Source organism: Coturnix japonica, chromosome 13 (genome assembly GCF_054131305.1).
Source record: "Coturnix japonica strain WE chromosome 13, WE-NBRP24, whole genome shotgun sequence".
NCBI classification, from domain to species: domain Eukaryota; kingdom Metazoa; phylum Chordata; class Aves; order Galliformes; family Phasianidae; genus Coturnix; species Coturnix japonica.
In genome coordinates, this window is record NC_140675.1 from 20,312,994 (window position 1) to 20,326,515 (window position 13,522).

The 13,522-nt window shown below is 55.2% G+C and overlaps 1 protein-coding gene across 3 annotated transcripts; it reads left to right on the plus strand.

Annotated features, from left to right (window-relative positions):
• Nucleotides 1-240: 240 nt before the first annotated feature.
• Nucleotides 241-9,931, plus strand: TEDC2 (tubulin epsilon and delta complex 2). 3 transcript variants are annotated; one of them, XM_085514392.1, is made up of 10 exons: nucleotides 241-4,154; nucleotides 4,227-4,322; nucleotides 4,424-4,479; nucleotides 4,677-5,260; nucleotides 5,735-5,788; nucleotides 6,498-6,582; nucleotides 6,845-6,953; nucleotides 7,168-7,269; nucleotides 7,586-7,794; nucleotides 9,715-9,931. In XM_085514392.1, the coding sequence occupies exons 1-10, from the start codon at nucleotides 3,950-3,952 to the stop codon at nucleotides 9,859-9,861; spliced, it is 1,647 nt and encodes a 548-aa protein (XP_085370518.1). In that variant the 5' UTR covers nucleotides 241-3,949; the 3' UTR covers nucleotides 9,862-9,931. The 3 variants fall into 3 exon arrangements, with proteins under 3 accessions (XP_085370518.1, XP_032303533.2, XP_085370517.1); XM_032447642.2 differs by having other exon boundaries at nucleotides 4,070-4,154; nucleotides 4,597-5,260; XM_085514391.1 differs by having other exon boundaries at nucleotides 4,070-4,154; nucleotides 4,424-5,260.
• The last annotated feature ends 3,591 nt before the right edge of the window (nucleotides 9,932-13,522 follow it).

Sequence of the window (13,522 nt, forward strand, 5' to 3'; positions counted from 1 at the left end):
ACAGGGCTCCTGCTCCTCACACCGTGCTTCCCACGAGCACAGCTGTACAGCCCGGGTCACTGCATGTGCCTTTATCCACAGTTCAGCTCCGTGCTGCTGGCAGAGCTGGGCAGGGACAGCCCTGGGGCCTTCAATCTGCCATTCCTGGCATCTGAGAACCCGCACACCCCGTCCCGACTTTACAATTTTACATCACTTCTCCACACAGCAGGACAGAACGACTTGACCTCTGTCCAGGCAGCTCCAAATCAGCTGTGAAACAGTAGGCTGTAATTAATGATCTGTATTAATGCTCAAAGTCTCTCACTTTCCAGCCCTCATAAAGAGCAATTGCCCTTCAACAGAAGAGCAGCATCACAGCCACCAGTCCTGCAGAGCACGCTGCTTTCTCTGTGCCATAAATCACTGCCTAATGCAGGAACAAGGATAACAATGCTAACAGAAACCCTGACATTTTGCACGTGTGAAGCCAAGCCCTGCCCTGGCCGTCCAGCTGAGCTGGGGCCAGGGAGCAGTTCCCCTTGCATGGACACGGGCTCTGAGGGGCCACCACCTCCAGGGCAGAACATCCAGGGGGATCTTCAGACACACCTTATCATCAGTCCCCATCAGTGTCTGTGGCTGGCCCATCTTTCAGTCACTGAATGAGAGGCAGCACCTCTGACCACTCTCAATCAGTGCCTGCTTCTGAGTACAGAGGGAATCTGAAGCAACTTCACCTGCAGCCTGACACGACCTCCCGTTAAGAACTACGAACTGTCTGCAGTGGTGGTTGGAGTCTGTGTGTACCAGGGCTCTGAAAGGAGCATGATGTCAACCGAGAGGTGGTGAATGAATGGCTGCTGCAGGAGGACGGCATGAGATGGAAGTGTTGGCCCTTCCAGGATGACCCACAGCCCCACCAATGGTATTTTCCCCAGAGAGTCTTTGGAAAATAATGTACATTCTTCTGCCATTCAGAAAGAGCAGATGGAGCTTTTGAGGGTGAATGAGAGTGTTGGAGCCATCTGATAACCCCGGCCTTGCCAACAAGGGCAAGGAGCTGTCAGTGAATGCAGGGATGCACTCCAGCAGATGGAGTGAGAACCCAAGTGTGAGATAGGAGCAGAGATCTCTCCGAGCACAATGTCATGTGTTTGTGTCTGGAGCAGCTCAGATCGACTGATGGGAAAGAGAGTCTCAGCTGAATGCAGGGGGTGAAACGCGGGCAGCTGAACTCGGACATCTCCATAGCTGTAAAGTTCTGCCCTGTGCACCAAATCCAGCTGGGAGCAATGAAAAGGTTTCCAGCCTCCACTGGTGGTAATTCCTGAATTCCAGATGAAGAAGATGAGACTGAACGAAGCAAATCAAAGAGCTCGGTTCTGTGTGATTGCTGCCCAGGGGAGCAGGATGCAGCTCATCAGATGCTCTCACCTGTGCAGCAGCCGGTGCGATGCCCTGCAGCAGAGCAATCCTGTCTGAGAGCAGCAGCAAAGATGACGTTAATCAGATCTGATTAATCAGACCTGAATCTGACAGTAATGGTTTGAGAAGCTGAAGACGCCTCCCCCCACCTGAGGAGAAGCCTCAATGCTACAACAGCCCCATAAACCCCTTAGTGGTGCAGATCCCTCTGCACACAACGGGACTGGAGCCCTTCACATTCCAATGGCTACGAGGGATGCTGTGATTGTTCAGTGTGAGCCAAGAGCTCAGCTCAGCTTCAGGATTTTGAATATGTGCTAATGTGATTGTCCTTACCAGGCAGAGGATCGATCCTCTGCTTCCCACAGGCACAGCAGTTATCCACCGGATTGGATGGGACTGCTGGCATTAAGTGTGCCCATCCAGACAGAGCAATGATGCTGTCACTGCTGCAGCACACCACAAAACCCCTCAGCAGCACAACACAAGGCCGTGCCTCACGTCCTTCCACCCCCAGGGCCAAGCAGCCGTCCTGAGAGCCAGAGCTGATCTGCACAGGAATGCAGAGCAGAGAAAGAGCTGTGAGCCCATTGCATGCAGCCACCCTCCCCTCCCAGCTGCACGCTGTGCCTCCCTAGGACATTCTGCATCCCCTTCCCAGCACATCTTGCTGACAGACAGGAGAACTCTGCAGGGATTTTGGCTGCAGCAAAGTGTAGGGGCTGGGAATCGATTTCCTGGAGTATTTGCTCCAAAGAGATGATGGGTTGAATGGGATCCCTGGGTGGCTGTGCATTTCTGCAGCCACACAGCAACATCCACAGGCTTATCCTGGAACTGCTGTGAGGATTCTCCTGCCTCAACAAACAGGGATGGTTTGGGACCCAGAGAGGAGTTACCTCAGTCCTTAAGGCATCACCCCGCAGGCTGACGGGTCTGTATAGGACATCACCCTCCTACACACAGGGAGGATTTTGCCACATCAGCTCAACAGGCAGCTGTGATCGCTATGGGCAGCACACAGGAGGAGCTCGGCCGGTGTCACACCATAAAGACTGGGTAGGTTGAATGGTGACAAATTGCACCATCATTCTGTCCATCAGGATTAAGGCTTTCCAGCACTGGGTGAAGCATCAGTTTGCTTTGAGGGAGTCTGCTCTGCTTCTGTCTCCTACTTTTCCACCCCACTGTTGATCCAAGTGTGATGCCTGCTTGAATTCTGCCCTAAGGAGTCTGACCATGATGGGCTCCGGGTTTGGTTTTCAAAGAGCTTCAGGCACTCAGCAGGAGATCGAGTCCCCACACAGCTCTACTGATGAGCTGCCAGGCGTTCAGCCGGGCTGTCAGTAATGAGGGAAGACAGATCACAAGGCATCACTGGACACCTGTCAAGCCAAGCAATGAACGCTGACATTGTACCTCTACATTTCATCTGTGCAAAATACATCATCATCGCAGGTCCTGGAAATACACGGTTTGCTCCAAAAGTAACGCCTCCTGTTTATTCTCATGGAAACTACAGCTGATGTACAGAGCACAATGACAACATCTGTCAGAGCCAGTTCTCAGCTACCAAACATTATTCTTCAACAGAATCACCACCACCAGCTGTGCACGTTCACCAGCAATGAACAAGAATCTGCACGTTGCACTCATACAGATCTGCATGGCCGGATGGAACGTTGATGTCCTTCACATCACTGTCAGCTCTGCTGAGATGCACCACCCAGCACCTCGCTGTGCTCACAGCCTCTGTTCTGCCTCCACCAGCACTCACAAGCTCTGATGAACACCAAAAGGTGCCGTGTTTTCTGCAACACCTTCTTGCTGTATGTCACCTTCTGCTCGTTACTCCTCCTATCAGGAGCTGCTATCAGTGGGAAAATATCAGAGATGGGTACCTTGGGTTGTGTCAGATGATCCACTGGAAAGGCAGCACCCACCGGGGAAGGTCCGTCTGTGTTTGTGCAGCAGCTGCCCAGCTGCAGGGCTCTGCAAGAGGCACAGAGCAGCACAGGGGCGCTCCGAGGGCAGCAGGGCAGGTCTGGAGCTCCAGGTACCAGCAGAGCTTTCATCTGTCAGAGGTTCCTGCTTTCCACCTGCTAATTATCACCTCACCCAGCTCTTGCAGCATGGTGTGGCTCCACAGCTCACCCAGCACCCCCAGGTACAGTGGGGCTGCAGTGACACCCAGCCCTGAGACTGCAGGTAAGGGACGGCCTGTGGCACTGGTGACACATGGGGGGTCCCCGGTCCTTCTTCCCAGCGGGCACAGACCATCCAGGGCTCCCTTGGCCTCAGCAGGAAACACAGCATCCAGCTGCCCGCACAGCGCTGTGTTGTGGGGTGGCTCCGCTGTCGGTCCTTTGGATGGGGGTGGGGGCCTCTTTTCTTCTTCAACAACCTCTATCTTTTCAAATCACCCTCCTGTCCCCCACGTTGCTGCAGAGCTCGAGGGCAGCCGGAGGGCTCTCAGCACACACCGAACACGACGCCACTCTGTCCCATTTTAGGCTAATTCTGCCCGCTGTAACGGCCGATAATGGCTCGACAAAACACGTGCGCAGCTCCCCCCGCTTCGTTTCTTTCCCCTCCCGCCGTTGCTGTCCCGGCGGGCAGCGCAGCGGGGCGGGCTGCGCTCGGTACCGCCCCCGGACCGGGCAGGGCCGGAAGCAGCGCGGGGCGGAGGCGGGATGCGGGATACGGGATGCGGGATACGGGATGCTGCCGGCGGGATGCGGCGGGCGGTGAGCGGACGGGGAGCCGAGCGGGGCGGGCTGGGCTGAGCTGGGCTGACGTTCCCGGCTCGGGCCCCGCAGGTTGTTGCTGGAGCTGCAGGCGGCGCTGCGCGGCGGCGCGGAGCGAAGGAGGGAGTTGGAGCGGAGCGCGGAGCGAGGCCGGGAACTGCTGCGGGGGTGAGTGCGGGAGGGGGGTGAGATGGGGGGTGAGATGGGGGTGAGATGGGGGGTGAGATGGGGCTGCGGGAACACCGGCCCGCTGTGCGTGTCCCCCGCAGGGAGCAGCGCGGAGATGAACGGCCGGAAGCGGAGGCGGGACCCGGCGCTGGACGCGGTGAGCGCTGCCGTCCCGGGCCGGGCTCGTACGGCACCGCTGGGTGGTTCCTGCGGGAACGGCTGGGGGAGCGAGTCGGAGCGTGCAGGAATAACGGGGGGTCCGGGCCGGGGGCAGCTGGGCCGTGTGCTCCTCGCGCAGAGAGCTCGACTTCACGGGAGCTGCAGGAGCTGGAGCTGCTGAACGCCGCCCTGCAGAAAGCGCTGAGAGTCAGGAACAGCGTGTCCGGAACGAACGCACCGACACGGGGCGCTGCGGGAGCAAAACCTGCGGGCGGAGCAGCTGATGGGGACACGGCCGAGCTGAAGGTCCCCGCGGCCACCACGGACGGCGCTGCGGCTGCCGGCACCAGCTGCGAGGTGAGAGGCAGCAGCCAGGAGCCCAGCGCTGCCAAGAAGCCTCCATACCGCCTGCGGGCCCCGTACAGGACTGAGCCCGACGTGAGAAGAACCCAAAGGAAAACCCCGGCAGGACGTGTCGGCAGGGCGGCTGGGGCGGCTGCAAAGAGCTCCTCCAAAGCAGTGGCTTCCAAACAAGGACGCAGCCGTGGGCAGCCGGTCCAGGCGGCTGCTGAACCCCAGAGGACAGTTGGCATCCCCAGGTCTGCACACAGTGAGCAGCTCAGCCTCCCTGCCGGGGAGGGGAGCTCGGTGTCTGTGTGTGGGCAGCAGCCCAGTGCTGGGCAGAGCTGCTGTGCTTCCCTCGGACCACCTGGAGCAGAGGAGCACACAGCTGGGGCAGGGAGCACAGCACTGCGGGCAGCAGCACTGCAGGAACAGAGGTGGGTGCTGGCTGTGCTCAGCATGGCCAAATGCGGCTCATTGGGTTCTGCCCACCCTCACCTTCTTTGCTGGAGGAAGAGGCCTTTGTGGCTGTTGAGTGAACCCCTGCACGCCGGGAGCTGCTCTCGGGTGGCTGGGACTTCACAAGTCCTTTCACTGTGATTCCTGCTACTTGTCAGCACTGCTCTGACTGCTTGGGCAAGCTGTGTCTGTAGAGCTTTCCTCGGAGCCCGCTTTCCACAACAGCTCATTGATTGTCTTTATTTTCATTTATTTAAACAGAGATAGCGATAAATAATTCACAAATAATCTCTCTCAGAAGCCCAGTGCTGTTTGGAGAGAGGCTGTCTGGATCTCATTCTATGCCCTTTAACCTCTAAGATGACGTCTGATAACTGTAGAATCGGGATTAGGCTGAGTGTAGGTGTAGGAAGGCTTACAGAGTGGGTGGAAACTGAGCTCCTGTTTTGCAGGTTCCAGCTGGAGCTGCCCCTTCCCTACAGGAAAGCACATGCCAGGAACTCCAGGTAAGCACCAGGGCAGCCTGCAGGGCTCAAAGTGGGGCAGTGCAGGGGCCCAGCCTCGAGTACTCCGTGCTATTAGGTTACCGAGTTGTTGGTGTTGTGTGTGGCTCTCTGTCCTGGAAGCAGTGCTGCTGTGCTTGCATATGAGGCCAGGTGAGCTGCCCTGGACAGAGCTGTTAACCAGCAGGTAGCTGTGTTTAGGGTGAGCCTGGTGCTCTTATCCATCCTCTGGTCCCCGGGGATATCTCTCATTGCTTCCTCTGGGGCTCCTGATGATGGGATGTGCCCAGATCTGAAGCTTAAGCCACCAATGCAGCGATGGCTGCTTGCCTTAACCTCAGGAATTGCTCCTTCTGTGCAGTCATTTATCGGGCAGCAATCTGTCAGCTGCCCTTCGGCAACGTGGAGATAATCAGTTCCCTTCATTTTCCCTGCTAAATTGAGCCCTTCCACATCCTGATAGCTCTGATACAACTTAACACTGTTCATTATCTCTTCCCATTCGGTAACAAATTGAAACCAACCTTTGTTGTCCTGTGTGTCCTGTGTGTGCCCTCCCACCGTAACTTTGGTTTGCACACATTTACTGGAGGAGCAAATGTACAGGGAAAGAAACATGCGGGGAGGTGCCTGTATTGGAAGCTCTGATGTGAGCAGTTGGTGTGAGCAGTGCAGCACCCCTGAACCCCTCCTGACCCCCTGGGCTTTGCAGGGCATGGGAGAAATGCCGTCTCTGCCACACAAGAGCTGATGCAGCGGCTGCAAGGAAATGTTTCACAGAGAGGATCCAGAGCACTGTATCCTTCCTCTGTGTGGTGTGCTGCCATTGGGGGGAGATGTGCTTCCCATAGCAGGAATTCAAGCCTGCTCTCTAGGAAGAGTTTTTTCTTCCTCATATGGCAGCTTTTATGTACTTGTCTAAGTCATGAGCTGTGCAGATGAGGCTGAGAGGTGAACATCTGCCCTGCCCTCACCTGCCTGCAGCTCGTGGGCTGCTCACTCTGTGCTGCTGTTCTGGGTTGCTGTTGTGAAATGTTCCTTAAGCTGCTTTTGTTTGAGTTTCGTTCACCAACGCCAACGCTCAGCCCTGCAGAGATAGAGGAGGAATTAAGAGCCCTCCAGGATGTTCCCTCCCGTCTGAGCCTGTGTGTGGAAGCTGAGTCTGCAGGTAAGAAAGAGCAGAGTGGGGAGGAGGGCAGAGGGTGGAGTAGGGGTGGTTTCAATGGGTTCGAGTTCCGCGTGTCTGGTGCTCTTGGCATGTGCCAGACAAGACAGACAGGAGCCCTGTGAAGGCTTGTTAACCTATGGCCACTGCAGAAACTGATTCTCTGGCTGGTTTCAGCATTCTCATACCTGCTGGTTTTCCTCTGCTTCTCCTCTAGACCATCCCACTCTTCAAAGAGAGTACGAAAGCCTTCTGACGTTGGAAGCTCTGCAGAGCACAGTCTCCCAGTACTTGCATAAGCTGCAGCTTCTACGAGCAGGTGAGCTGGTGCTGGTGCTGGTGCTGGTGCTGGTTGTCAGGTGTGGATGTGGCCAGCTGTGCCTCAATAGTAGTTTGCCTGGTGTGGGTGGGATGCTGCAATTCAGAGCTGGCAATGGAGCTGTTGAGAGAATTGGGAGGGGACACTGTGCCATAGGATGTCCTGATTGTGCCATGTGTGAGGAGTGTGCCCCAAATGGAATAACATCACTGTTCCTATATAAATGACTGAAGTGAATACAGGAGCTGTTAGGAGCACAGAGCTCTGTGAATACAGGTTTAACTTGCTTGTCACTGCCAATTCTTCACCCTGACAGCTGTGGAGTCCCAAAGGAGGCTGCAACCGGACTGCACTGGGGAACAAGGAGATTGCTGTGCAGCCTGTGCTGCCGGGGCTCGGCTGTGTGGCAGTGCAGACACGCTGGCTGTGCCTCTCCTGTGCTACTCCAGGCTCCAGGAGCTGAGGGATTTGTTTGCCTTGAAGCTGCGAGTATCAATGCTGCACCAGGAGATTGCCTTACAAAAGGTGAGTCTTTAAGGGTTAGTGCTGCTGTGGTAGGGCAGGAAGGCAGCTGTGGGGCAGCAGGGAGCAGCAGCACAGCGAGCTTTCCCAGCAGTATTTCTTTATGCCTCATGTTTGTGTCCCATCAGTGCCTCACTTTATTTTGTGGAAGAGCAGACCCACCCTTTGAAGAGCTTTAAGTGCCTGACCCTCTTCCGATAATATTTTCAGGTCACTCTTTGGAGTGTGGTAGTGCAGGCTGAAGTTGGTAGTGCTTGGAGATCAGCTTTGGCCACCCCTTTCTGTCCCATCTGGGCCCCCACTTTGTCATCCTCTTGTATGACCTCTTCAGCTATCAAACTTCTGTACTGCCTGCTGTTTTCCTTTTAGTGTCAGCCCCCTGTGCAGCTAATCTTGACTTTACCTTCCTTCCATGGCCTGTAAGAGCATGAAGGGAAGTCAGCCTCTCCACCAGCCCAAGCTCAGTGCTTGCTGCACTGACCATTTGTTCTTCTTGACAGCAAAGGGCAGAGATCTGTGAAGCCACGTCTGCCCTGTGCCTTTGACCTGCCCTTCAACCTACTTCTATGACAGAGGCTTTGGAAATGCAATTATTTATAACCAAGGGAAGTTATTTCTAAGATGCCGTGCTTTTCTCCCCATCTGAAGACAGGCTGTGGCTTGTTTCCAAATGGGATTTTAGTGCTATATACTTGAATTATGGGTTGTGAGGTCTTTGCTTTTATCTGCCTGAAGTATTACAGTGACTGAAGCCCTGTGCTTCGCTGACGGTCCCATTTCCTCTGCAGGGGTATTTAAACAGCACCATGTTCAGCTGAGCACTGTAGACACCCCCTCTGCAGCAGCCCCAAACTCTGTCCTTTTTGAGTCCTTCCTTTCTGTCCTCCACTGGAACATGCTTGGAGGGGTGTGATGATCACACGGAGCTTATCATCCCCTCCTGCCATGAGAAGCAGTGCACACAGTTGGCCACATGCAGCTCCATTGAGCAGACTGCTTGGAGTTCATTAGCAGGTAGCTGAAAAAATCCCTGGCCAAATGCCTTTGTGAGTATTCATTCTAGACTGACACGCTGAAGGGTTGCTTTTGTCCCTTGATAATGAGTTCATTTGTGCTTCAGTTGTCAGTCACACCGCAGAGCTTGATGCTGTTATGCTGCTGCAGGCCAGAGGGTTGTTGGTGAGTGGGCTGAGCTCACTCCGAGCTCAGCTTTGTGAGCCAGGTGCCAGAAGAGCTGTGCTTAGCAGCGGGTCAGTAAACCCTGCCTGGTGTGGTTGCAGAGCTGCAAAACCAACATCAGCTTTAATGGATGGCTGTTAACAGCATTAACAACTGTTAAGGTGGGCAGTGATAGGACAAGAGGGAATGGTTTCAGACTGAGACAGGGCAGGTTTATGTTGGATCTTAGGAGGAAGTTTTTCCCCCAGAGGGTGGTGACACACTGGAACAGGTTGCCCAAGGAGGCTGTGGATGCCCCATCCCTGCAGGCATTCAAGGCCAGGCTGGATGTGGCTCTGGGCAGCCTGGGCTGCTGGTTGCTGACCCTGCACACAGCAGTGGATGGGACTGGATGAGCATCATGGTCCTTTTCAACCCAGGCCATTCTGTGGTTCAGCTCCGTGTGCCCTCAGCTTCTCACAGGGATGCAGCTGAATGCAGCACTGGCCCTTCCCTGCAGCACAGTGCAGCACAGGAGCACTACCCATCATCTGACTGCTCAGAGCACTGCATGGCTGCTGGTGTGCTTCACGAGCAAGGGATGAGCAGCCCTGCCATCCTGAAAGCTGGCACCTGTCAATTAGCACATTATTACTCATAGCACTCTTGATAGATTGCGTTTGTTATGCAGCCACTTCAGCTCTAGGAATCCCAGGGCGGCACCCCATCCTCACTCCAATGATGTTTCTCCTTTACTCCTGCCAGCTCACCATGACAGAACTGCTGCCTGTCCTGGACTCCAGGCCCTGCCCAGGGGCCTCTGCAGCTCAGCTGTACCGGGCGATGTACACACAGCTCTGCGAGGGCGGCGGGCGCTTCCCGGTGCTGGTGCAGGATGAGCTGTCAGACTGAGCTGCTGAGAGCCTCCCTCTGCCATTCACATCAACAGCCACGGTTTGAAGCAATAAATCCTTTCTGATAACTTCTAGTGCTTCACCTGTTTGTCCATCTAAAGGAAACTGAACTTCTGGGTTCATCAATTGCTTTTACAGCTTGTTAATTGTGAAGGTCTGTGAGGCCGCTTCATGGACACTGGTGGTGGCTGTTCTTTCAAGGTCCGTCTGCTCTGGATTCTTCTCCACTTCAGCCATGGAGTGGCCTTGCATTCAGATAACACAGCTGTCCCTAACCCAGGCCCCTTCAGCCCGCGGGTCACCTTGCTGCAAAGATCACGGCTCCATCAGGCAGCCTTGCGACTTGCCCTGCTCCTTTGCAATGACTTACACCTCCATCCTACAGCTGACGCGGTTCTGCTGGACGGTCCGATCTGTGCTGGGCTGGGCTGCGTGTGCTCGGGGGGCTGCGGCTGCAGCAGGAGGGAGGGCTGGAGCAGCCCGGTAGGTGGCACTCAGCCCTTGGCGTTGCTGCTGAACCTGCGCCGGTGGCTGCTGTGGAAGTACAAGCTGTAGCAATCCTGACCTTGCCAATACAGGAACCCCTGCTTCGGTTCTTCCTGCACCTTCAGTCTGCACTCAAACCCCTGGTGCTGCTGTGTGGAAATTGCTTCAGAGTCACATGGCAGCCTTCTGTCTTGCACAAGCATTTTGGAGTTCATGTAGCAAAGGGCCCCAAATACTGATGCGGCATTTCTACTTCTTGTTACAGCTGGGCTTGCATCATACCTTGCAGCTGGACCAGGCTCCTGCTTGGAGGAGTTCAGCCCTTGGAGATGCTGATGTTGGTCATTATTATTTCCTTCTGTGTTGTTTTTTTCAGGGCTGGAGTTAAGGTGGTCCGACTTCCAGCTGTTGGGCCCTTTCTGACCCTCAGAATCTGCCCAAACCCATCCCAGTGCTGGGTGAACAGCAGCTTTTTACCTTTAATTTCTTCTTTGCATTGTGTTCAGTTCTTCACGTTTTGGTTCCTGTGGGGTGTTGAGCTGGGGCAGCTCTGCCGTGTGCAACAGCAGCCGCCCAGGAACATCAGTTCTTGGAGTCTGGCTGTGTTTTATCTGCACGCCTGGCAGGTTTTCTGCATGCAGATGTCAGCCAGAGGGGGGAGGGATCGTTGTGCTTGAAATGCAGTGTTGTGCTGGGAAGGAAGTGATGCTGGTGCTTCAGACTGAGGTGAGGAGATGAGAGATTGTATTTGTGATGCCAGAGGGTGGTGATAGGAAGAACACAGGAAATACTCGCTGTCTGCTGAAGGTGATGGATGGCACCACCCCAGTCAGTGCAGCCAGGGCTGTGTTTCAATGGGAACTTACTGGTTCTGCCCGGCCACAGTGGGACTCCACAAAGCAGAACCCCTAAGACTGACGCCATCGGACTCCAAGGCGATCCATCCTGCAGGCCTTGGAGCTTCTATTCTGCATCATGCCAATGAAATTCTAGTTCAGTGACATCCAAAGGGAAGTTTTATTTACTGAAGACTTTCTTTTTGCACATTGTAATGGAGAAAAGTTGATTGCTGCTTAATTAAGCTGAGCCTGTTGGACGTTGTGGCTATGTGAGGTGATGGGGATCTGCAGCTCTCAGTGCCTTCATGGGATGGGGAGCACCCAGAGCACCCAGCACAGGGGCAGCACACAGTGAGGGCACCGGGATGGGAACTGCTCAGTCACAGACCTGGAAATACTCCTGGGGCTGCCCAAAGCTTCGCACTGCTGCTGTCAGTGCTTCTGACACTCATATTGTGGTGCCTTCTGCCATCCCGAGGCACGTGCACACACACAACTGCTGATGCTGCAGCTGTGCTGGGTCCCTCTGTGGCAATGGACATTGCATCAGACCTGCACCCAGCCACGCTCTGCCACTGCAGCTGCTCGGTGCAGTTGTCTGTCACGGGGGGTTCTTGTGCCCTAAATAGTTGTTCACTTTTTCTTGCTATAGCCTTAAAGTGATGCGTTAACCTTTTCCTGTCAGCCAAATACAACACTGATTTCCTGTGGGAAGCCAAAGCCTTGTGAGGATGCTGTGGTTCTCACAGACTCCTGTGTCTGTGCAGCCCTGTGTGTGCCATGCTGTGCTGCTGCGTGGATTTGGTCCATCTCCGTGTCCCCGCTGTGGGGCTGTGGGCATCACCCTTCCTACAATGGCAGGGCCCTGCACTGCCCCTCCTGAAAATGAGGTGTGGGTTGAGCACAGTGTAGCAGGTGCCGTGGTTACCTCTGCCCTCAGCTGGTGCCCTGTGCTTGTTTTCAGACGCATTGCCTTCCAGTTTGGGGAAAGATAAGGCATATTTCCTACACCTACAGACCCTTTATTCTACATGGCTGTTTTAGCTCCTGACTGTAGGTGTTGGGGTTGGGGTCACCACCAGCGTGCACAAAGGCAGTGGGCTGCGCTGAGCAGAGCTGTGTGGGCATCTGCATCCTGGCCTGGTGTTCTTTTGGTATTTCCTTGTGAACTCCAAATTATTTTGGCTCTCTGGGATCTATAATGAAAAGTAGAAGTTGATCTTCTCCATGTGCTGATCCAGGGGGGTCAGCACTCTGCTCAGCTTCACGCTCCCTTTAATGGGGCTCATCACTCTCACTTGGAGCCCAGGTTCCTTGTCCCTTCTCTCTTCTGTCTCCATCCCAGGTTTGGGTGCACGCTGGTCTCCTTCCTTCAGGCTCCTGCAGCGTGAGTCACCGGTCCCAGCTGCGCTTTTCTCTCCTTCTGTAGGAAGCAGGAGGGGGCACACACAGATCTCTATTTCTGTAACAGAAATTACACCCTTAGTTCGTGGCAGAAGGAGCTGCTGATGCAAGCAGAGGAGCCTGTTCCCCCACCCCACCCCCAGGAGGCTGCACCAGAACGGGATGCGGGGGGAGTTCATAGTGAACAAAAAGAGCCTGTACCCAAACGTGGCTCCGGGCTGTGCCCCCAAACTGCTGCCTCAGCACACGGGGTTTGGCACTGCACAGGGACAGAGCCCTCAGTGCACCTCCTGCCCTTCAGCTCCCCACCCTGCACCAGGTCACAGCACAGCTGGGGTGGAAGGGACCTGATGGATGCCCTGATTCCAGCCCCATCACAGCGGTATCTGCACAGCTCTCTCTCAACCCATTCCTGCTGCAAAATGGATTTTCTTGCTTTTGGCTTCCCCCCGGCCTCCTGCTGCCCGGTGTGGAGGCAGCTGGGCCCCACATGCTGGGGGAAGCTCTGACCTGGGAATGGCTCCAGGCTTCTTACGTTTGCTGCAGCAGCCGATTCCTCCCCTTCCTCCTTCAGGAACACTGGTTTTAAAAAACAATATGCAAAAGAAATGAAGGAGGTGGAGCTGCTCCCTCCTCTTCCAAAGCCTCCTGCCTTCGTGCAATTATTGGGTCCTACAGAGAGGAGCAGGTTGCTGTACCGGGGAGCCCCAAGGGCAGGAGCAGTGCTGGTCTCAAAGCCTCAACAGCTGCTGGCCCCTTCCACGTGTGCTGCCCTCTCTGCATCTCTGCCTGTGCCCTAATGCCCCTAATCCTACCACAGTCACCCTCCAAATCCTCCTATGGCTCCAGCCCCTTTGGTCACCCCCCGTGGCCGGACCCCCCCAGCTGTGTTAGGGTCCCATCTCCAGGTGTGCTGCGGTCCCACCATCC

What these genes read in the sequence shown, in the direction of transcription:
- TEDC2 (XM_085514391.1), top strand. Translation starts at nt 4,129, where the DNA reads ATGCTGCCGGCGGGATGCGGCGGGCG. An exon ending in GCACATGCCAGGAACTCCAG is followed by an intron (nt 5,789 to 6,497) that starts GTAAGCACCAGG and finishes TGGGCTTTGCAG; the next exon opens with GGCATGGGAGAAATGCCGTC. An exon ending in CAGAGAGGATCCAGAGCACT is followed by an intron (nt 6,583 to 6,844) that starts GTATCCTTCCTC and finishes CTTTTGTTTGAG; the next exon opens with TTTCGTTCACCAACGCCAAC.